At 34.0% G+C, this 26,109-nt stretch overlaps 1 protein-coding gene across 1 annotated transcript in view; it reads left to right on the forward strand.

Moving 5' to 3' along the window:
• Tusc3 (tumor suppressor candidate 3) overlaps positions 1 to 26,109 on the forward strand; it is a 247,837-nt gene that overhangs the window by 115,800 nt on the left and 105,928 nt on the right. Inside the window, exons 4-5 of the mRNA XM_019207150.2 lie at positions 3,023 to 3,163; positions 7,872 to 8,012. Of these exons, the coding sequence (XP_019062695.2) occupies positions 3,023 to 3,163; positions 7,872 to 8,012 (282 nt within the window). The remainder of the gene's footprint in view (positions 1 to 3,022; positions 3,164 to 7,871; positions 8,013 to 26,109) is intronic.

Below are 26,109 nucleotides of genomic sequence, written 5' to 3' on the forward strand. Positions count from 1 at the left end.
ATAAGGATAGATGTTGTATGTCATAATGTGAATCTTTTACCATATTGTAGGAACATTTTTTTATAATTTAATGTTATAATGTACTTGTTCAAAATTTTTATAAAAGCTTATAAAATATGTACAATTTTTATACAAGGAGAGTTCTGAAAATATTATATATAGTCATAATGAACTATGTGGATTCAGAAGACCTGAAGTCACATAATCTGAAATCTTAATAGCTTTGTGAACTTCATAAATTACTGATCTTCTGTCTCTAGCTTCTCTTCTATAAGAGAGAGAAAATAATATAGTGTCTTTTTCCTAGCCTGTTGAGAAGATTAAAATGAAATTCTAATATGTATAGATATTTGATGTACTAGTGTTTATTAAGCAGTTATTATAGTAGTATAACTTTAACAGTAATACTGGCATGCAGTCCCCTGACCCCCTCATAAGAAAAACTTTATTTTTTTAATTAAGTTTATTGGTACATTTTAGGTATATAGTAAAGTTACATTCATTATTGGGATCTTGTACCTTTATATGACAGTTCTTGGTTCTCAGTTTTCCCCCTTTGTCCCTGCCCTCCCTTCACTCCCTCCTCCCCTCAGAAAATCTTATTTTTGCACAAGTTGGTTAAATCTCAGTCTGTAAAAAGAATAAGTTAGTGCAAAGGAATAAAGAGCCAGAAAAGAAACAGGACAAAAAGTAATGAGTGTCCATTTGGAAAAAGCATTGCTTAAGTAAAGTCTTAGTCTGTGCTACTATAACAATACCTGAAATGAGGCATTTTATCATGTGTTAGCTCACGTTTGGGGAGGACAGGAAGTCTAGAATCAAGCTGGCAGCACTTGGCAAGGGCCTTGTCATTACATTGTGAAAACAGAGCAAGAGAGAAGCAAGAGGGGCTGCACTCCCCCTTTTATAAGGGCCTAATTTCTACCTTTGAAAGTGTGGATTTTTAGCTATGAGGGTGGAGCCCCTCTGGCCTGGTCACTTTTATAAAGGTCCGATACCTTAGTACAATTACAGTGGAGATTTAATGTCAGTGTGAGTTTCGGAGGAGCAGACATTCACATCATGGCTAACATGGGGCAATTACAAGTCCTTTACTGAAAAATACTAAAATAGATAACATGGAGGTAAACAGTGACAGTTCAGTTATATTTGCAGTATAAAATAATGGGACATATTTGGTATACATAGATTTCTTTTCAATACTCAGCTCATTTGTGCTTAGCTGTATGAAGCTTTATAAAGTGATATGGAGTTTTCCTATAATATGACAGCTATAGTCAAGTTCATTTATAGAGCAAAAGCTATTTTGATCATAACTGTAAACTTTGTTGTTATGGGCAGCTAAGCTTTTATTGTTTTGTTTTGTATTTTGGTACTGGGGATTGAACTTGGGTCCTTGCACTTGCAAGGCAGGCCACCAAACCGCTAAGCTAAATCCCCTGCCCGGCCCGCTAAGCTTTTATTCTTACATCTTTCTTTACCTTATGTCAACTCTTACCTAATATATGTTATATGAGTTCAGTTTCATTCTCATTGTTAGGAAAAACTGAACTGCATTGCAAGTTAAAAGTTCAAAAATATCTTGGCCTTACAATTTAAGACATTTTAAAATAAATCCTGAGCAGTAAAACTTCATTCACACACACACACACACACACACACACACACACACATATATATATGTATATATATATGTGTGCGCGCGTGTACATTCATTGGGACATATTTGGTATACATAGATTTCTTTTCAATACTCAGCTCATTTGTGCTTAGCTGTATGAAGCTTTATAAAGTGATATGGAGTTTTCCTATAATATGACAGCTATAGTCAAGTTCATTTATAGAGCAAAAGCTATTTTGATCATAACTGTAAACTTTGTTGTTATGGGCAGCTAAGCTTTTATTGTTTTGTTTTGTATTTTGGTACTGGGGATTGAACTTGGGTCCTTGCACTTGCAAGGCAGGCCACCAAACCGCTAAGCTAAATCCCCTGCCCGGCCCGCTAAGCTTTTATTCTTACATCTTTCTTTACCTTATGTCAACTCTTACCTAATATATGTTATATGAGTTCAGTTTCATTCTCATTGTTAGGAAAAACTGAACTGCATTGCAAGTTAAAAGTTCAAAAATATCTTGGCCTTACAATTTAAGACATTTTAAAATAAATCCTGAGCAGTAAAACTTCATTCACACACACACACACACACACACACACACACACACACATTTATATATGTATATATATATGTGTGTGCGCGTATGTACATTCATATGTATATTCATGTATATATGTAGTTGTACCTTAATGCATATTAATTTGTTTTTAGAAATAATAAAGATCATTTATACTGTAGTATTTTATTTAGTATACTTTTCAAATGCAGATTACCTATAGAATATATTTTCACATATCTATTTTTAATATTTGATTTAATAGAGAAGTTAAACAGAGAAGAACTTTATTGAGGATTTCCTTGTAGTCTCTGGTAATTTCAAGTTGTGTAAAATAAAAAATACTTGTTTCTTTTGCTTAATTATCATTACAAGAATGGAAAGTCTTTACATTTGTGATAGGAACTTCAGTTTACTTTTAATGTTCCTGAAATTGATTCCAGAATATGCTTATTTTATTGCCAAATTGTAACTGTTTAAGAAATGAAGTAATCCATGTACTGTTAAATCATAATATTTCTGTTTTGTACTTTGAGTCATTTATTTTTTTAATTACAAAAGTCTAGAAAGGAAAAGAGTTAAATAGCTGCTAAAATATAGAAGATGCGACTGAGAATTTGAATGATGTATGTTAAATGTGAGAACTCAGACAACTGAGGCAAATTCATCAGTTTACTTTCATTCATTAATTCATTAAGATGAATAAAAATAAATTAAGTGGAAAGCCATTTGGATTTTTCTCATGCTATCTCCAAAGTTCATGCAAAAAAGAGTACTGTGTTCAATCAGTGATAAATAAAGAATATTGGAATGGTGTTACATTAGCATTTCTTTGTTATATGTTTAACAGCTTAACATGAACTCCGCTCCTACGTTCATGCATTTTCCTCCGAAAGGCAGACCCAAGAGAGCTGATACCTTTGACCTTCAAAGAATTGGATTTGCAGCTGAACAGCTAGCAAAATGGATTGCCGACAGAACGGATGTTCATGTATGCTTTTCCTTCCCCATAGTTTTTAATAGTAGGCTAATTAGCTTGATGTGTATTAGCATTGTAACAAGGCTTACAGGATTTAAAATATTCTCTGTGGCTATTTCTCTTGACGTAGAGAAAACTGATAGCTGTAATTGAGGATTGGAATGATGATGGATCAGGTGAATTCAGATGGGTTTTAGAAGAGTGGTTTGTTGATGTTTTAAAAACCATTAAAAAGTACATGAGTTGGTCACGCAGTAATTTCAAGGCATGAGAAATATGTTGAACATGGTTTGGTGATATTTATAATGATAGAAATTCTAATTGAAAAACAAGGCCAAAATTTATATCTGTTTTGTATATAAATAGAAAAAGGATTTAGAAGCCAGGTGTGATGTTTCACATCTGCAGCCTCATCTGTTTGGACTGCTGAGGTGGGAGGATTGGATTCAGACTGCAGTACCACAAAACAAAAACAAAGAACAAAAGAAACAAAGAGTGTAGAGCTGTATGGAAAAATACTTATGACATGTCTCTATTTTACATAATTTAACAGTTCCACTTCTAGGAATAGAACATAAGAATGTAATCAAGAATGATTACATTCTTAGCTATAGATATTTTTAACAGCATTCATTTTATTCTTTTTTGGTGCTAGGTATCGAACTTGGGACCTTGTACTTGCAAGGCAGGTGGCAGCACCACTAGCTAAATCCATGGCCCAACAGCATTCTTTTTAATGGAAAAAAATTTGAATTTCTAAGATAAGGATCTTAATAACTGTACTATGGCATAGCCAAAAAGTAATTTTCAGGAATATTTCATATAGAATGATGTTCAAAGTAAGAAAGTAGTTTTCTTTAGAAAATTAATAATAGAACACCTATTATAACAAAGTAACATAGTGTTACTATTATATTGTGTATCATACTATCATTATACTGTATTATCTAAAATTTTGTTTTATATCATAAATATGAATATAGGTTGAAATAAACCATTTATTATAAAAGGAAATGAACCAAAGTGTTAGTGGTAATATCCACATGACAGGTTTATGGCAGTTTTTCCTCCTGCTATCTTCAGTATTTTTTAAACATTTAAGTCCATTTATGCTAGAGGTAATACGGAAACATGAATTTTTACCAGAAGGGGCAATCACATTTATTCTGAGTCGGGTTGTTGTGACTCTTGTACTGTCATTCATTTATATGGTCTCATCACCTGTGTCATAGATTTTAGTGACATTTTGGCAACTAAGCTTATTTTGTAAATCAGGTTATTTTTTGGGAAATATTTCAGCAAACCACTTACTATGCAGTATATCATTTAGTTGGTACATTGTGGGTAACATTGACAGTACTAGTAATTCTTTAGAAGAAATACTAAATTTTAAGTGAAAATGATTTTAACTTGTACCTATCACATTTATGTATCTTGCCAATATATTTACACACTAAAATTATTTGGAAATAATTTCATATTTATAAAAATTTTGAAAATGAAAATAGTACAAATAATACCAACATATATCCCTACTCAAGATTACCTATTGTTAATATTGTCAATATTTTCCATTATGACCTTTGTGAATCTTTTTGTGTCTCTTTTCCATCCCTGTGTCTTTATTTTTCTACATACAGTTTTTTTTTCCTGAAAAAATAATTAGAATGAATCGTATTTCACAGAAATATATAGGCACAGTATAGTTATCAACTTCATGTGTTTATACTTGTATAATATTTTTATTTGAGCTCTTAGTATACATACTAGAGTGTTGCCAGCTGGACTAACATCCCTTTATAACATTTTCCCATCTTTCAAGACGAAGTCTAGAGTTAGTTTCATTTCAATGTTGTTCTTTTAAATCTCTAACCCAGGATAGTTCTCTACCCTGTGTCCTTTAGATTTTGATGTGTAAGAACATAGCCCTGTCCCACTTTTTAAATAGAATACTTACTTGATTTGCCTGATGTTTACTCATGATTGGATTGTGCTTATGTGTTCTCAACTCCTTGGTAAAAATAATTTTGGACATTGGATCAAAATGTTTTCCATTCCTTCATTTATGTGTAATTACTTATCTTTCTTTTTATATACTTTCAATTATTTGTCTGTAAAGACACCTTATGATCATTCAAAATTCTGTTTCTCACCCAACATTTACTCTTGGATATAGCATTCATTAATGATTCCTGCTTGATTCAGTTTGCACTACACTGCCGCAAAATGATGATTCCAGTTTCAGCTCTCCATATTTTTTGTTGGCCTTCAGTATTCTACTGTAATCAGGAGTTCGATTCCTTTTATCTGTGTATTTCTGTCTTTCAGTGATCTGTTTATCATTGGTATAGGATTATGAATTGCATTATGTATTGCAAAGATTTTTTAAAATATTTAGATATTAATGACATTTTGATATTTAAAAACAATTTTCTGGCAACGAAGAGCTTGCCCCTCCTGATGCAGCGAGCTTTTACAGATAACAAAGTTGCCAGGCAGGAGTCTTATCTGTGATAAGAAAACTAATCAATCCAGAGGCATACCTTCTTCTGTCTCTCACCACTTTTAAACCCTAAGGAACAGTACCTTTCTGCTTTAATAATCCCAGGGTGAGGACCAGACAATTAGAGGACACTCTTACAGGCCAAATTCCACCAAAATTATCCAAACTATTCACTGTTAAACTAGTCACTGTCCTGCCCTGTCTCACAAAACTTCAACAACAGCAGAGGCCTAACCTTCTTTTGGCTCCAGTCTTCTGCCACTTGACTGCTTTGGTGTCTTTCTTATGTGGCCTTTCATGATGTATAGTGTTTTTTATCTTTGTGACTATAATCACTTTGTTTTTTCCTGAACTTCTGTTATTCCTGACTGATTGTGTCACAAAATAATACATAAGGTACTGTTCATACCCTTGTGGTTTATAATCTATTTCTTTTCTTAATTTGGTGCTAAAATTATTCTAGGTTTGATTAATGGAAGCCTCTTCATTCCAGTGTCTGTGTTTTTGTGACATGCTTCCAATACTTTTAAATGCTTTCTAATTTTCTGACATAAAAATTTGTTCCAGGCTCTTACTGTATCTGCCTCCACAGCTGTTCCACCCTGCTGTCAGTCATCTCTTTCAAGGGCCCTGGTTCCTATAAGTAGGAAACGTTATTAGAACTAAGAGATGTATGTACTCTTGAAGTTACAAATTCACATCAGTTGTATTTATTTCTAAAGAAGAGACTTTACAACATCAAGAAAGTGAATAGATATACCACACATGGGGAAAATAATTAGCAGATCAGTTTTCTGATGAGATTTATACCCAGTTATATGTCTCTTATATTTAATAGTAAAAAGACAAAACCCAATTTAAAATGGGCAAAGGAGCAGAATAAACATTTCTGTAAGTGGGCTGGGGATTTAACTAAATGACACCACACCTGCTTTTCAAGTGCTAGGTTGTGAGTTTGATCGTTGGTACTAAACAAGCAAACAAACATCTGTGAGGAGGGCCAGAGATGTAGCTCAGTGGTTTTGCCACCTGCCTTGCAAGCACAAGGTTCCGAGTTCGATCCCTGGTACCAAAAAAAAAAAAGCATCTGTGAGGAAAAAAATAGAAATAGCCATTAAGAATATGCTTAATATTGTCAGTCACCAGGGAAAAACAAAACTATAGGGAGGTACCACTTCATATGTAGTAAAATAGCTGCATACAATGTCAGAAAATAAGCATTGGTGAGGAAATGGAGAAATTGGAAGCCTCATACACTGCCAAGGAGATGTCAGATGGTACAGACACTGTGGTAACAGCCTAAAACTTCCTCCAGCTGTTAAACATTGAGTTTTCCATATGAAATTCCACTCATTAGTTTCCACTCATTAGTTCCACTCATTAGTTTCCAGGCAAGAAATATAAAAACATGTCTGCGACAAAAGGTTGCACAAGAATGTTTATAGCAGTATTATTCATAGTAGCCATAAGTGAAAACAACTCAAATGTCTGTCAGATAATGAATGGAGAAACAAAATGTGGTACACAGGGGAATATTACTGAGTTATGAAAGTGAATGGAGTACAGTACTGCTGTGTGTACCTACATGGATAAACCTTGAAAACATTAGACTAAGTGAAACAAGCCAGTTACAGCAGACATACATTACATGGAAGCCTAGAATTCGAGATGTCTATAAAGACAGAGAGTGGATTAGTACTTACCTAAGGCTACAGGTTGTGGGGAATAAGTGGATAACTAGAGGTGATGAAAATGTTCTAGTGATTCTGGTGATGGCTGTAATATTTATGAGCATAATAAAAACCATTGAATTTTGTGCACACTGAGGGCTGAATTTTATGGCATGTGGGTTATGTTTTAGTAAACATTTTTTAAAAGTCCCAAATTGAAGTGATAGAAATTCACCCCCATCTCATTGCTGCCAGTCACTAGGTGATCCAGGGGTGAAGCACAGCGTCTCAGGTAGAATTACATGTACACAGTTTACATATACTTGAGTGTATTCAGCCAAACTGAAGAGAAAATCCTTTTACACACCCATCATGCTTTTAAATCATATATTTTTTGCCTCTTAAAAAAGAGTGTTAATGTCAGGTGAAAAAGTAGAGTGACATGTTTCTGAATTGTTTGTGTCGAAGATTGGAGGACTAGAATATGGTCAAGAGAAAAATTTAGTATTTCTCCTCTGTTTTAAAAGTTTTCCTTGCATTTTTGCAGATCCGGGTTTTCAGACCACCCAACTACTCTGGCACCATCGCTTTGGCCTTGTTAGTGTCACTTGTTGGTGGTCTGCTCTACTTGAGAAGGAACAACTTGGAATTCATCTACAACAAAACTGGTTGGGCCATGGTATCTCTGGTATGTTGTCACATTTTTTCCCTGTATTTTGTTGCATTATAGAATAACATTTAAAATTAACAAAATAAAGACTATTACTGTAATAGAATTCCAGTTTCAATGAGAAGACTTAGCTTTTTAGGACTGAAATAATACAGTATAGATTCACTGTAAATTTATGCTATCTTCCTACTCCTTTTCACTTTTGAAGTCTAATGTCCTTTACTATTTGACTAATTACAAATGCTAAATAAATACAAGATTAAATAGGAAACATGGTAGGAATTAATAAGAATTAGTAGTTTGAAATGATTTGCAAATAGAATTTCTAAATGTACTTATTCACTATTTGTTTTTCAACAACTATTCCTTTGCCTCTTCTATGTGCCTGATACCTGTTAGGCTCTGAGAATATGGCTATAATGAATTGATTATGGGGATACAAACTATATGCCACACACTGTGAGGGAAGTAAGCAAAGCAGGAAGAGCTATAGAACAAAGTAAAGACACCCGAGTGTGTCAGAGCTGGATTTTGAAGAGTAAATGAAATTTTAAAGTTGTTCAGACCAACTAATCAACATATGTAAAGCCTCATATATTCAAAGAATTATAGCTTGGTGTGGCTACAGCACTGGTAGCAAAGCAAGGAGGAAGGAGTAAGAGATGACCCTGGAGAGGGAAGAAGGCAACTCTGCAGAGCTAGATTATGAATTTTTATCCTACTGCCAGTGGAAGCCACTAAAATATTCCATGGAAAATGATATGCCTGAATTTATGTGATTATTGATCATTGCTAGCAGGGGGCACTTGATTGAAAGGGGTGAGTTTGCCAGAGGAAATACTGGTTAAGAGGATGTTAGAAGAATATAGCTAAACATAATCCTGTTTCAGTTTCAACAAAGGTAATGTTCTTCTTTTGATTATGAACATGCCATATTTGTAAATTAAGATTATTGGTACTTTTTAGGTATACATTACAGTTGCATTTGTCATTGGGATCTTGTACCTTTACATGACATCCTGGTTCTTATTTTTTCCCATTCCCAGACTTCCCTTCCCCCTCTCCACCCTTTCCTGTTTACAAAGACATTATTTCCATGTTTTTCCTTTTATCATATTTTTTCTTTTCCCTTTTTACCTGTCCCCTACTCTTCTGACTTCTGTATTCTTTTAGACCTTTCCTTCCTATTATGTAGTATCAGTAATACATTTTGATCCTTCTTACTCTTTTAGTTTTTCACACCACAAACTATTTGGTATTTACACCTGCATGACTTATTAATTTCACTTAAGATATGGCCTCAATGTGTGTCCACTTAGCTATCAGTATCTCTAGTTTCTTGTTCTTTATGGCTGAGTAGTACTCTATTTCATTAAAAAACCACATATTCTTTATCCAGTCTCCAGTTGATGGGCAATTAGGCTGTTGCCACGTTTTAGCTATTGCAAACTGTGCTGCTATAGGGCCAGGGATTTAGCTCACCATTTCCACTGCTTGAGTTTGATCTCCCATATAAAAGAAAAAGAAAAAAAAAACCAAATTGCCACTCTCAGCATGGGTGAACATATATCACTTTATCATGATTTTTAAAATTCTTTTGGGAAGATCCACACAGCAGAGGAATACCTGGGTCAAATGGGACTTCTGATCCTAGTTGTTTAAGGTATGTCCATATTGATTTCCACAGTGGTTGTACCAGACTGCACTCCCACCAACAATGAAAAAGGGTTCCTTTTTTCCCCCACATCCCCGCCAGCAGTTGTTATTGGTTGATTTTTTGATAGCAACTATTCTTACTGGGGTGAGGTGGCATCTCAGTTTTGTTTTTGTCTGTATCTCTCCAATGAACCATGATGTTGAACATTTTTTCATTTTTTTTGATGCTTTTACTTGTTTGTCAGAGAAATATCTGTTCATTTCAGATGCCCATTTTTGAATTGGGTCTTTGTATTTGGGGGGGGGTCTGATTTTTTTTTAGTTCTTTATATATTCCAGATAGTAGATCTTTGTCTGAGGAACAGCTGGTAAAACATTTTTTCCACATTATAGGTTGTCTCTTAGCTGTCGTTGGTGGTTTCTCTTGCAATGCAGAAGCTTTTTAATAAAATGAGATCCCAGTTGTTGATTTTTTTTGATAGTTCCTGTGCTACTGAGGATTTGTTCATAAAGTCTTTTCCTACTCCATTATCTTCAAGAGTTTTACCTAACTTGTCTTCCAGCAAATTTATTGTTTGTTTTAATATTTATATATTTAATCAATTTGATTTTAGTTAAGCGCATGGTGAAAGATAGGGGTCTAGTTTTAATCTGTGGCATGTCGAAATCCAGTTTTTCTGACACGAGTTATTAAATAGGCTATCTTTCCTCCAATAAGAATAGTGGGCTCCTTTGTCAAAGGTGAGGTAGCTGAGTATTTCAGGAGTTGTTGCTGCATCATTTAATCTATTCCACTATTCTTCAGGTCTGTTTCTTTGCCAATACCATGCTGTTTTTATCACAGTGTCTTTGTAGTATAGTTCCAAGTTGAGGATTGTGATACCCTCTGCTACTTCTGTGTTGCCTAAAATTGCTTTTGCTATTCTAGCTCTCTTCTGGTTCCAAATGAATTTTTAGATTGTTTTCTCTACTTAAACTGTTGGAATTTCAATCAGGATTGCTTTGAATCTGTATAGCAGTTTTGGAAGTATGGCCGTTTTCACTATATTGGTTTTTCCTACCCAGCGAAAAGGGATGTCTTCATTTTGTTATATCCTCTTCAGTCTTTTTTTTCAGAGTGTTGTAATTCTCAGTGTAGAGATCTTTTGCTTCCTTTATTAGATTGATTCCTAGATATTTCAGTTTTTTGGATGCTATTGTGAAAGGGATTATTTCCCTAATTTCAGTCTTGGTGAGTCTGTTATTGTGTGCAAGAAGGCTATTGATTTTTGAGTTTTGACCTTGTATCCAACTACTGTACAGAATCTGTCAATCAAGTCTAGAAGTCTTTTGGCAGAGTTTTTTGGGTCTTCTATACTAAGTATCATATCATTAGAAAATAATGGCAGTTTAACTTTTTTTCTTTTCTGTCTTTATCACTTTTATTTCTTTCTCTTGTCTAATTGCTGTGGCTAGTGTTTCTAGAACTGTATTGGACGGGAGTGGTGATAAGTGGAAATCCTTGTCTTGTTCCTGATTTTAGCATGAAGGCTTTCAGTTTTTGACCATTTAGTATGATGTTGGCTGTTAGTTTTTCATACATAGCCTTTATCAAGTTGAGATAAAGACCATCTATTTCAGTTTTCTGCAATGTTTTTTTTCACGAATGGGTGTTGAATTTGGTAGAATGCTTTTTCTGCATCAGTTAAGATGTTTATATGCTTTCTGTCCTTGACACTTTTGATACAGTGTATTACATTTATTGATTTATGTATGCTGAATCATCCTTGCATCTCTAGGATAAATCTGGCTTGGTCAGGGTGTATAATCTTCTTAATGACCCTTTGTATTCTGTTTGCCAGTATCTTATTGAGGATTTTTGCATCTATGCTCACTAGGGAGATTGGCCTGTATTTCTCTTTTTTGTTGGGTCTATCCCTGGTTTTGGAATCAAAGTTAATACTTGCTTCCAGGAATTAATTTGCAAGTATTGCTTCCCTTTCAATTTCTTTAATTACATAATAAAAGTGAAATATGAGCATGTGATTAAAACCTTCAGAAATATTTCTGCTATTTAATAGTTATATTAATTACAATATCTATTTCACACAGTATTTTAAGTAGTAGCACAAATTTTATAATATGCAGATAGACTTAAAGTATTACTAGAAAGTGGTTTTCCTGGTGTATACTGAAGCAATATTATTTGAACTTAATTATTTTGAAAGACATGACTTAAAGCTGAAAACTGTAACATTGTGGTAAGAACCTGAGAGGCTTACATGTGTGTGTTTTTGTGTATGACAAGTATAGATTGATCTGTGCTCAGTGTACCTGTGTTTTACCTGCAGTCATTTGGTTCAGATTTAAGTTTAGTATATTGAGTTTAAGCTCCTGTGAACAGCTGAAATAAGCAAAGTGATATAATATCCTAGGTAATCAATAGAAATATTAAAAATGTATATAATATTAATACAGGAAAAGAGAACAGAGGAATAATAATGAATGAAAAACACAATAGAAAAATTTTTAAATTTCAGACCTAAATAAATCATCAGTATACTTAGGTGACTTAAATTAGACTTAATCCTCTAATCAAAAGGAAGAGATTATCAACGTGGATAAAATGAAGTAGCATACTGGGTGCTGTCACAGGAGAAGCATTTTAGAGACAGTTACTGAAAAAAAATGAGTAGAGAAATGCATACCCAAAAGACCTAAAGAAATAAAGAGATATGCTGTATTCAGTATTCCAGGGCTTAATGTGGTATGTCACTTTTCCTTCACATTTACCTGTGGATTTCAAGATGTGGCAATCAAAATCCAGACAGATCTTTTAGAATAAAGCAATAGGCCATTTCTAAAGTTAATATGTAAAGGCATAGATGACCTGGAATAGCCAAATAACTTTTGAAACCAAAAGAAAATTTGAGGACTTACATTACCTGATTTGAAGACTTGTTATAAAGGTATAATAGTTGAAATAGTATAGAAATGAGCTAAAGATAGACACTTAGATCATTGGAATGGAATACAGAGTCCAGAATAACATATATACATATGTGAGCAATTCAGTTTTGTTGTTGTTGTTGTTGTTGTTTGGGGGGGGTGAGACAGGGTCTCATTATGTAATGAGACTGAACTGGAACTCCCTATGTAGCCAAGGTTGGTCTTGAACCACAGTGATCCTCCTGCCTCAGCCTCCTGTGTGCTGGGATTACAGGGGTGAGCCACCACGCCTGGTCCAGTTCAATTTTTAACAAAGGTAGCAAGTAATCCTGTGAGTAAAATACAGTCTGGAAAAAATGATGCTGAAAAATACCCATATACAAGTAGTGAAGCACTTATCTCACATTGCAGATAAAAAGTACTCAAAATGAGTTATAGTTCCATGTATCTTCTATGGGGAGAAGATACTGCACCTGGGAATTTCTTCTGGAAGAACACAGAAAATCTTTGTGAACAAAAGAATGAACATACAAGGAAAACAAAAAATAAATTGGACTTCATTAAGGTTCAAAGTTTCTGCTCTTTGAAAGATAATGAAAAGACTATCTATAATCCACAGACCAAGAGAAAATACTTAGAATCCATGTGATAAGGGGCACGTATTTACAGCCTGTGTAAATGTGAGTCTTTGTTGAGTAAAAAAACTCAATAATATTCAGTGATAAGAAACCCGAAAATGTGTTTTAAAAAATGGACTGCCTGCTTATACATTAAAATGAAAGGAAGACATTCCAGCTTCCCAGTGGCACAAGTATAAAAACCAGAGAGAATGAGACTCACGTATTTGGTACATTTTAAAAGTCAGCAGACAGACTACATGAAATACCAGCATTCAAAATGGACATAACTAGGAGACAGTCACTAATTGTTTTATTATTTTGGTCTTTTGGGCTTGAATTCAGGGTAGGTTGAAACTTGGAAGTTAACAGCCATGCAGACAGAAAAGTCTCTAGGAGATACTCTAGTTTTGACCCGAGAAGCAAGAAAGGGAAATTTGAAAAGCTTGTAGAGAGTAGGGCAGATGAGTCTTCAGGTGTTTGTTCATTTGTTTTGTTTTGTTTTTAAATCTTTTCTCCTTTATCTCTGTTCCGTTTCACCAGAACCCCAGGAAACCCTAAGTGGTAGAGCAGTGGAAGCGGTGGAAGTAGCTCTCCTGGAATCTTGCCGTGTATATTCAGGGGTGCAGGCCAGGAGGAGCAACGGGCAGTTGTTTCCTGGCTGGAATTCTGGAGTGGGAATTGGGGGGAGACAAAGGAGGATCCACTTTCTGGCTTTGTTTGATGTGTGTACCACGTGGGATGCTGCAACCAAACAGCAGAGATGCGGCCCCCCTGCCCAGTGCTGGTAGGCACATGTCAGAGTTTGTGGATGAGATCTGCTTGTCACTCCTATGCCAGCTTTCATGCTGATTGTTTAAGACAGGAAGTGCTGAGATATATGCAAGTAATCACCACCGTGAGCTCAGAAAGCCTAAGTACACTCTGGCCCTATCTAGCCTCCAGATAACATGGAGGTGGCTGTCACTGCTGCTGTCACTCGTGCTTGTCCTTTGCAATCTTGGTGGTGGCTGACCTCAGGACACTCCAAAGGAGAAGCCTGTGTAATTTGTCCTGCATGCTGTCACTCACTGAGTTTATCTTCAAAGGAAACTAATCAAATTCTATGATCTGTCAAGGCCTTTGCAGAGAAGCATCTTTGAAGTGCTTCTTGAATGGTAGGTAAGCTTGACTGCTAATCGCGCCAAAAAGAGAAGTGGCCCAGTGGTTCTTCTCATAAACTAAAAGTTGCTGAAAACAATATACAAAAAATTTCCAAAACTCATTGGCATTGCTGGTGGAGTGCCGTGTGGCATCCACTTTACATGACCAGTTCATTAAATGCCTTTGAGACCCTCAGGCTCACGGAAAAATCCAAAAGCGCTCCCAAGAATTTTCTGAGAGACCTTTATACTTTTACTGTTCCAGGACAGAATTCTGCCCAATCATTTAACCTCTTACTGTGCCAGTTTGTTGAGCTTCCAGTGGTCAGTGAAGACAACTATCACAATTGAAACACAATTGAAATGAGTTTATTCACTTACTTAGTGTGAGCAAGAGATCAAAATGCTGACTCCCTGATTTCTCATTTTTCCCCCAGAATGGCATTGGGCAAAGGTCAGGTGATACTCACTGAAGGTAGGGACTTACTTTACTATAGAGGAGTCTATCAAAAGGCCTGTGATAGTCCTGTGGCAAGTAATTACGGAAGGTCTGGGAGTGGAAATCTTGGGTCAGATTTAAGAAAATGCTTTACTGACGTCTCTTGATAAGGTCTACCTGGAGGAAAGTGGTAAGTACCTTGCCTACGGTTTCTGAATGGGCTATGCATGCGTGGCCGCCTCAGTGATGGGAAATTTGAATTCTTGATTATAAGTTCTTCCAGAAACCTATGATGTTTTGGCTTTGTACTTAATCTTGTGTGGGTAGGGCAGCCCACCCCAATCTACCACCATAAGACCTTTTAATGATCACATTTGAAAGAGGAACATGTAGGATTTTTGCCTTGAGCCAGACTTCAAATATTAACCAAGAGAAACCTAGTGTACTCTCAAGGCAAATAGAATTTAAAACAAAATAAAGTTAATAGGGACATAAATAGTTACAATATAAAGATTAAAAGGAGAGTCCACTGCTTTGACTTTATGGACACATGGGCTGAAATTGAAGAGATGGAAGAGGATATCCCAGGTCAGTGGTAACTGAAAGAGCACAGGAATGGCAGTATTTGTATCAGACAGAATAGATATCAAGTCCAAATCAGACAAAGGTCATTCTGCAATAACAAATTGGTTAGTTTATCCACTTTAATGTGCACACAAAATTGGAGCATCTATGTATGTGGTGTGATTGGAAAATATAGTGAATGTTTTAAATTTATTTGGTAAAATACATATTTATCATTAATCCTCCTCAAAATACTCCCCTTCGCTTTGGACGCATCTCATCATGCTTGCCACTTTTTGACGTAGTTCTGGATGTCTTCTTCCTTCCAAAATTAAAAATAGAAGCACCATCTGATCAAGCAGTCCCACAACTGGGTAAATAATGAGTGAAAAATAAAATTCATATGTCTGAGACATTTGCAGTTCCATGTTCATTGCATCATTATTTATAATAGCCAATAATGGATCCAAGTGTCTGCTAGTGGATGAATGGATAAAGAAATTGTAGGGAACATGCACACATGCACACGTGCAATGGAATATCTGTCCTTATGTGAAAGGAGTCCTGCCATTTGCAAAACCACGAACAGACCTAGAGTGTAAGTCTGACACAGAAAGATACTAGTGTATATCATCACTTATATGTAGAGCATAAAAAAGTGGACCTCATATATAAAGTCTAAAGGGTGGAGGAAATGACATGTTAGTCAAAGTGCTAGTTAATGCAGGATGAATAAGTTCTTAAGATTTAATGCATTGTGTGTTCTCTGAGTTAATATACTGTATACCTGAAAGTGCTATAGAAGTGGCTCTCAAATGATCTTTCATAAATGTATGTATAATAAGGCAACTGTGTTAGATGATTGATTTATTAATGTGATAATCATTTCACGATATGTATGTCAAAATATGTTGTATCCACATTTTTATTTACCAACTATACTTCAGTAACGCTAGAAGAAAAAAAATGCAAAAGCAAAATAGTCTAACAAAGTTATTACTATGCTTAATTTAAAACCAGGCATCCAAGAAAAATTCTTGCAAGGCATTAAGTGAAGATGGAAAGCACTGCAAGTAAGAAATAAAAGAAACAGTAACCACCACGAAAGATTTTAACCACCTCTGTTAGCAGGTGATAGCTGACAAGACCTTTATGTGTTATAGGTTTGCACGTATTAATATAAATGAGCATATGATTTAAACAATACACTCAAACAAAAGTACTTTTTTTGGTACTGGGCATTGAATTCAGGATCTTGTGATTGCAAGGCAGGCATTGGAACCACTAAGCTAAATCCCCGGCCCAAAAATGGTACATTCTTTCAAGCACACATGAGACATATACAGAATACGATCATGAAATTCATGAAAAAGACCCACAAATTTCAAAAATCAATATAGTGTGCATTCTGTATTATATTTTCTATCACTAATGGAGTTAATTTAAAAATAAACAATATTTAAAAACAATCATGTTTGGAAACTAAGAACTTCTAAATAATTAGGAATTTATAAGTATACTAAAACTCAAAAAATGAAGAATTTTAATAGAACTAAGTGAGAAAGTTCGAACATACCAAAACTGGGATAAAGAAAATTGTGTACCTGTACTAGTCTTTTCGGTCATTTTGGAGTCCTAAATGCATTTGTTAGGAATACAAGAACATTTTTAAAGTCATTTCTGCAAGAAGTTATGAAATAAGAATAAACTACAAAGTGATACTAAACATCTAATAAAGTTAGAATAATTTATAGGAAAAAAGTGTTTTAAAAAGCTGACTTTATGAGAGCATTAATGAACCAAACACACTTGGTAGGAACTGATTAATGTAAAAAGAAAGCACAGAAATATGGTTAAAATAAAACAACATATAACTCTAGAAGCAGTTCTCTGAAAATCAAAGAATAATATATGTAAATTTATATACACCAAATATAGGTGAGAAAATACACATAAGTGAAATTCCTTTAGTAAGAAATATAAATCATAAACAGTAATCATTAAATAAATGCAATCAGCATTTAGGAGGCTTTTTATCTTATCCTTTATACTAAACATTTTCTTTGAGCCAGTTGCAGTGACAGATGCCTATAATACAAACTACTCAGGAGGCCAAGGTAGAATTGTGAGTTCAAGTACAGCCTGAATAACTTGGTGAAATCCCATGCCAAAAATAAGTGTTCTTAGGAACGTAGTGCTAGTTTAGGTCAGAAAATTACTCATTTTCCTCTTGGAAATTAAATACATCATAACAAACAACAACAAATCTCTGAGAATCAACTCCTAAATGACTTGAAGACAGAGAACGTGACATACACCATATAAATTTTACCAATAGTAAAGATGAACAGCAAGAGTAGTATAAGATGTCCCTTTTGTAATGGTCCTTTGTCATGAGGGGAGCACAGCACACTGAAGAGCCCAATGTTAGTGGCAGATCTTGAAATTTGGCAGGAAACACATGTTCCAAGAAAGTGTAGGATGCTGTTGAGAGAAGGAATAACTATGGTCTGGAGTATCCAGTGGAAGGTTATCTGGGAAAGGGACGAATAATAGGTCATATAATGCTGAGGAACTGAAAAATAGAGTTCAGAAAGTACAAGATAGATGTATCCAAATAAAACTGTTTAAGAAGATGGTGATTGTGTCTTTTGATGGTAATGGCTTATAAAGAAATCAAGGAGTGAAGATTTAATGGTACAATCCTGTCTGAACTTAGATATTGAGAGACAGAGGTTTGAATACACTTTGGTGTCTTACTTTAAGGAAGCAGCTTGTTACATAGACAAAACTTGAGCCACTGAACTTTGAAATATATTCCTATCCAGAGTAGCTTCTTACTAATAGCTCATTCAGGAAAGTGGGCCTTATTCAAATACTAGCAGTAGAAAGAATATGAACAAAGGATTATTTGGTATCTGCACATTGAAATGATAAGGAGAATTTGTGAATGAGAACGGTATTTCTCTGTAGATAATTATGTAACAGAAAAATTGTTTTTGCAAAGTTTACAGAAATTATAAAAGTCATTCTGCTATTGATTAGTTACAGCTATCAAAAAGGAACATATGACCAAATAGGAAAGTTTAGAGATGATTAAAACAGAGGTGTGTGTTACATGTTTATATAGAAAATAGAATTCTGAAAAAAATTACTACCAACTAAATTGAACAGGGTATAAATAGCAAAGGTCAGGTTACAGGAATGGCTCAGTGTTGGGGAAAGTATAAATTAATTATAAGACATCACATTGTTTAAAGAAGAAATATAATTAGGATAATGGATAAGATTATATGTTACAGAAATCAACTCATTCATAATTTTAAGTTTGACACACTAAATTCATGTGGATATTCTCAATTAGATAAATAATATATATGAAAAATCTCTACCAAATATCTTAGTGAAAATTTAGAATTATGCTTACAGTTTCCTCCTGATTTCATTTTTTTTTTTCTTTGTGGTACCAGGGATCGAACTTTGGTCCTTGCGCTTGTGAGGCAGGCCATCGAACCACTGAGCTAAATCCCCAGCCCTCTCCTGTTTTCATTTTACTAATAGAACTAATCAGTGTATAAGAGCAGAAAAAAGTGTTAGGAGTAAAAATTTAAAGGAAGGACCTCGTCGTTATTTGCCTGTATAATTGTCCATTTGAAAATTTTAAAAGATCAGCCAGAATAATAACAGAACTAATGCAGTATTCAACAGTTTTCCTGAAGTCATGGTCAAGATAAAAAAATCTTGGGGATTTTTAAAGTACTAAACAATTTAGATATATAATTGAAAGTAAAATCTCTTTCACAATAAGAAGAAAAATGTGAAATGCTCAGGAGTAAATCTAAAGAAAGAAGCATAAAATGTTTAATAGAATATTGAAATTAAAAATGATATATAATGTAATATATTATGAATGATACAGCATCTTTTCACAGTTAATGTGAGTTTATTCTTTATCTTCTTACAGTAAGCCTTTACCCTTCCTATTTTTATCTTTGCAAAAAAGAGGTAAAATCTGAGAAGCATCCCAGACAATAGGCACCTTAAAACATTTTCAACTTTTGTAATAATAGCTTAAGTTTATATTCAAACAAAAACATTAAAATTTAAATTTAAGAGTAATAAGAATAAGATTTATTAAGTAACCTTTTAAAATAGGTTAATTATACTCTTTGTAAAGTATTTGGGCACTATGAGCGATCATAATCACCTCACTCATTAAATGTGTTTTTACTTTAGTCCAGTCACTTTTAGATTTCAAGTTGCTTCATTTAGCTACTCTTAAAGCTACCTAGGTTTTGTGGCAAAAATACAATACTTCTTTCAAAGCAGTGTTAGGAAGTTGAAATTCCTTTGGTATTAGTCAAACATTGCTATCAGACCAAATCTTGTTACTATTTTAATCTGTAAAAAATACTCATGTGAGGGCCGGGGATTTAGCTCTGGCTCCACCACTTGCCTCACAAGCTCAAGGTCCCGAGTTCAATCCCTGGTACCAAAAAAAAAAAAAAAAGAATGTAAAAATACTCATATAGTATTCTTTGAATTCTTATCCTTTAAGAGTAACCTCATAATTACAGTATTGCCAAAATAATTGGCATTACTACAGTGCTTATTGGATTTCTTTTCTTTTGGGGAGCATATTTTATATTTATTCTTATAATAACTATGCAAAGTAGTTTGTCTCCCTCATTTTCTAAGCAAGGAAACAAAGATTTGATTAAAGTCAACTTGTTAAAGCTCACACAGCTAGAAAGTAATTGAACTGGGATCTGATCCCACATATCTTATTGGATGCTCTGGCTTGTCTAAACCTGAGCAAACATTTTCTATATTGGATATTTAATCTACTGGATATAGTGAGCTATTATGATGGCAATAAATGTATAGAAGCATGTTTGTATGATTGTGAATGGTAAATATGTCAATAGATCAATTTTCTTAAAGCCTCTTGTTACATCATGTGTGTTGTTTTTCACTTGGAATCCTGGAAAAACTAATTAGATTGGTATTGAAATAATATTCCAATCCTCACAAACACATACTTAAGCAAATTTTGGCAGATATGCCTGCTCCCCAGTGACAGTCTTTTAGAAGTCAAGAACAGAGATATTTTTCAAACAATGTACTTTAAAGCTTGACACTGATAATAAAGTATTGAATAATTCCCACAACACTTTACATAATTTTCTGCATCTCGCCCTACTGGAGACCCCTGTAGTGGGTTCCATTTTGCTCACTTGTATGAAACAAAGTGAGAAGAAAGACAGAGGCAGAGTTAAAGAGACAGATAGGGGAAACTAGGATGTCCAGTGCTTTAGCATTCAGAGAGATAAGCAAAAAAAAAAAAGGAGCTGAACACCCAGAACTGCCCATGTTTATTGGTGACATCATAGTTAGACTGAGGTTAAAGGGGCTACCGGGACAAACTATGTGGAGTCGCTGTGGATACACTGCTGATCCAGGCAAGGCTTACGAAGAGAAGAGACATGAAGCATTCTTGAATTAGGAACAGAGCAGGCACAATACAGGTTGTAGTTAATGATTAACCTTGTCTGTTTAGTAAGGAAGGTTTTAACTGGGAATGGAATTTGAGTAAGAATCACTGTGACCTTGGCATGCCAATAGGCTTCTTCAGCCAGGCCAGACTCTCTTCTATAAACAAGCCAGTTGTGGAGTTAGCTCTTTACAGCCTGCGCTACTCACAGCCAGCTTTGGGCGTAATCAGTAGGGCTGTCCCCCACATCCTCTTGCTTTTCTCATTAAAGTAAACACTTAAACTCATGGTATCTTTTACTTATCTCTTGATAGCTTATGGAAACTAACTCATGAAGGCAATAAGATCAAAGACTTAATTTTCCATTAAGACTTAATTTTCCATTTTCTGCCTGATTCTACCATGATTACTATCATCATCCGCACCACCAAACTTCATTCTTTATTTATAAAATAAAAAACTGGATATGTGTTTTTCCTTTCTCTCTTAATCTATATTTGAGATTTCTTCTGAAAGTTTGAGAGGCTTTCCAAAATTCTTTTTTTTCAGACTTAAATATTTATGTGTTTAAAATAGCAAATACCTCTTTTTATTTGGATGTAAAAATATATATTTTAGAAGTTTTGGCAAAATACTATCATCTGATTTATAGAAATGCTTATGAAAGTGTTGGATTGCATAAAAAAAGGATAGTTCCTAAACTAAAAGAGTAATACACTATGTATCACCTCAGCAATACATTTATAAATCTTTATGAATGAGAAAATCTGATACAGAATATCTGTGTTCATACTACTAGTAAATGACAAGACTAGGTTCAGTTAAGTGTTGTATTAGTGTTATGAGGCCTTAACTTTGGTTAGACTATATTGTGCAGCTGATTTTTTTTTTCATTGTTGTATTTGCTTTGTTGTATATGACTCATTGGTAAGATAAGAATGAAATATACTGGTGATAGGTTTAGTGCTTTATGGTATAGGACTGCAGCAGAAACCTTGTAACTTTCTGAAAGGAAGATAGGTAAATTTTAAAACGCGTAAACGTGTTAGAACTTTCTGGTGTCCAACTTAAAAAAAAAAAGTAAAGGAGTACTCAGAATTCAGTTACCCTGGTTCATGCTTCCTAAGAGGTAAAAAGTGCTTGTTACTATTATTTGTAGAAGCTGATTATTGTTCATGAAAAGAATGCATGTTGTTTATTGGCTCTGTTTACACTCTCTTCTACTTCCCTTAAATGTGGAGGAGGATGGACAGAAAGCATGCATGTTACAGCTTTGTGGTATGTTTAAAGTAGAATGGTTGAGTAGAATACTGACTGTATCAGTGTAGAGTTTCAGGAAGAATAGGATAGAGGTACAATTTATATTTTTCAAGAAGCAATATTTAGTTGGAATGTCACAGTTAATTAAAATGGTATGTTTTGTAATCCTGAATGTAGATCTTCGTGGCACTCTAAGGCCCTTCGTAGATAATTGTTATTTTGAACCATAAAATACTAGTGTGGTTAGCAGTAATGTTCATTTCAAACACAAAGGAAAACATTCTGAGGATCTACAGCAATTAAAAACATGGAAGAAAAGCACCCTTTTAAAAAGATCTAATAACACAGCCTTATTATCACAGTAAATCCCAGTGTCTTTTAATGTTGATCTGTATTATAGGATAATTCAATATCCTGATGTTTCTTCTGCCTCAAAGAAATTATGTCGGTTTACTTAAGTTTTATGAAAAGCTCAAAAGCTGAAGATTAGTATTTGTTATTGTACAGTTTTAACATTCATGAAAGATTGTGCGTATAACCATTCTGATTTTTCAAAACAGTTGGGTTTCTTGGAATCATTCAAAGCTACAGGAAAGCTGGTGATTTCAATTAGAGTAGTAAGAGGTCTTTTTTTTCTTCTAAATAACTTTGAATAAAATTATCCAACTTTTAAGATACAGATATTATCTTTGTGACTTACTGTTTTGTTCACTTTGAAAGGTAGAAGGACATAATTGCTGATAATATTTTTTTCTTATGAAGTAACTTGCGGGTGACTAAACAGTTTGTCCTTAGGCAACAGCTGTTTGACCATTTGAAGATAGGTGTGTCCACAGTAGGCAAAATACTTGTGTAGAAGTATAACAGCAATATAATAAAATGAGTTTATATTTTTAGGGTATACTTATAATTAAGGTTTTGTATTGTGAGGGAAATGAATGATCTTAATAACTCAAAGAGCATTTTAAAACTACTTAAATTATAAACATAACCTTTAAAGAATTGTTTTATCATTTGAATTTGGTTAGCTGAATCTTTTGCTTCTTCTATCACAATTGTATAACCTTACTCTGGAGATTGCAATACATGGATCCATGGTATTCTGTGCTACTAGCTCATCTTACTTAACCTTGGTGTCAATTATAAATAATATTTATTGAAACAGTTACCTTCAATGTATAGTTCCTTTCAGTAGAATTAGGTATTTAAGTCTGAAGAAGTTTTTTTTAATAGCTAAAAGGACTATAAAGTACTTGCCATCTTTTTTCTTATAAATGTAGCATGTAGATTGAGTATAACTGAAATAATGATAGCGTTTCCATATAATGAAACATTTAACTAACTTTGAAATTTTTTTACAGGTAATTCACTTGTGAATAGTAGAAGTGGATAGTATACAAATTCTCTGACATGCTTGTCTATTGTATTTTAATCATTTATACCCCTTATGTAATTTTATTAAATTAGTCATAATTTAATAAAAGTAGTACATTTAAAAATATGGAATGTGAAAAGAATAGAGTTAAATATTCTTAGACTATAAATCTTTTGCTGGCTAGTTATGTGTCTCAGTATCTGTGTGGGATTGGTTCTAGAACCCCACAAGGACATCAAAGTGTGCAGATGCTTAAGTCCCTTATATAAAATTGGGAATTTTTTGCACATAACATACAAATGTCCTCTTATATACATCATTTTTAGTGTAAATCATATTTAGTATACTTATACCTACTGCAGTATAAATACTATGTAGATCATTATTATTCTGCTCTTTAAAAAATGACAAAAAGCTTCATGTTCAGTACAATCAGAATTTCCTACTTTCAAATATTTTTTATCTGTAGTTGGCCAAATGGGCAGATCTGATACCCACAGGTACAGAGACTGATGCTGATACTGATACAGATACTGTTTAATTTTTCATGGCCCCTAACAGCTCTTGTAGTATTTAATTGTTTAATTAGGAAACCTTAAACTTAACTTATTGTCTTTCTTAAATTTTATGCTTTACAGAAGAAAATCAAACTTTTAATTTTCAAGTTTGTATCAAGTATGTCGTAGACAGCTTGAAACAAATATGAACCCAAAACATTAAAAGCTTGTTACTTTATCCTTTTTTTTAAGATAAAATGTAAAACATTTTACCAAACTAAATCTCTTAGGAGAAAGCCCATCATATAGAATAGTTAAAAGCAGAGTTACTCAGTTGAAGTGGCATGAAAAATACTGACCCCTTGGGAACTGAAGGAGGGGAGGAGCTCATTTTGAGAAACAAGGAAAATAGATTATTCAAGGTAGACACCGTAAGACCAGTGGTGTTTTTTTGTTTGTTTGTTTTGTTTTTTGTACTGGGGATTGAACTCAGGTCCTTGTGCTTGTGAGGCAGGCCTCGGAACCACTGAGCTAAATCCTGGGCACAGACCAGTGGTGTTCTTAATTCTCCACAGGGTTATGCAAATTTCTAGGCATGAGAAAGATACCGTATAATGTAATCACTGCTAATTTTGAATTGTTCCCTATTGTATAAGTAATATAAGTAAGTATTTTATTTCCAAAGACAGGGATTTATATCACTTTTGTGTGTATTTTTCTAGTGTTTAGAATTGTACTTGGCATGTAGAAAGTATTCGACAAGTATTTATTAAATGAACAAAAATTAAATAAATACAATTGGGTTTGAGGAAATTAAAAGCATGACTGCCATTTTCACTTGTATTTATAAGTTTACAGCCATGACTTGGGCTAGTAGTTTTTTTTCTTAGAGTTCTTAACTTATTTTTGAGCAGTTTTAGAACAGCAATTTTGGCTTCTGAGCATTTACTTTTACCCGTTTCTTCATTTGTTGGCTAATCCATTACATTTTAAAGGTCTGCTGTGTACTAACAACTGAAGAACTGTGTGCAATAATTATAAAGATTGGACAAGATTAAAGAACTAGGATGTGAGCCTTGCACATACTTGGGAACCTTATGTTTGCAGTCCAAAAGATAAATCAGGTATTTGCATCTGTAGAATATACATTTTCTGATTAACAGTTGTTCAAAAATCTCATTTTTCCAAGGAACTATTTGTGTGAGTCAGTGCAAATCTAGAAGCCAAAATGCTAAAGGACCACCTTTGAATATATTCCATGAATTAACTGCCACAAATATTCTGAGCAGTGTTTTTTTCTGTTGTCATTTTCAGCATTTCTATAATCTCAGTTTTGGTCTGAAGTCAGTGTTCAAAAGTAACAGTTTCTGATATTATATGAAACTAAACACCTAAGTGGGATGACTGTGTGGAGACACAGAAAAATAAGCAGACCTTTTGGCAGAAATTTCACAAGTCTGTAGTCAGGAAATGTGCTGAAAAGCAGAATAGAGCGTTTTGTAATCTTGTGAATTTAAAACTACAATTTGAGATCCACCTGGCTCTTGAAAAATTTGCAGGCCTAAAGTCAGTCAGACACAGAGTAAGCTTTGTCAGAGTCATCATTTAGGCAGGGCTAAGTATGTTACCATTTTGGATTAAGTGACCCTGTGTCACCAGTAAAATTGACAGTATTAAAGAAGTTGAACGCCTTCAAACTAATAAACCAAAGAAACATAAGAAACACTGTACACTCCACTATGCTTTAACATAAAGTTGCTAATTCTTCCAAAAAATTAAATAATTCTATGCTGTAATATAAATTTTTTCTATCTATAGAGAGGAACACAAGTTATGCATGTTATAAAGCCAAAATAATTTTGATTTTATAATCTGACAGACATTTAAAAATAGAAAACTGGGCAGTCTTATGAATATAGATAATATTTTAAACAAAATAGTAAAATTCACAGTGATAAAAATAGTAACATCAAATGCTTATTTCAGTAATAAATATTTTTCAGCATAATTTATCAATATAATTCTCAATACCTACAGATAAAGAAAAATATCTGCCTTTTAGAAAAAAGAAGGGCCAGGGATTTAGCTCTGCGATTCGGTGGCCTGCCTTGCAAGCATAAGGACCCGAGTTCAATCCGCGGTA

This window comes from Fukomys damarensis, unplaced genomic scaffold, assembly GCF_012274545.1.
Source record: "Fukomys damarensis isolate Sample0158 unplaced genomic scaffold, DMR_v1.0_HiC HiC_scaffold_18, whole genome shotgun sequence".
Classification (NCBI taxonomy): Eukaryota; Metazoa; Chordata; class Mammalia; order Rodentia; family Bathyergidae; genus Fukomys; species Fukomys damarensis.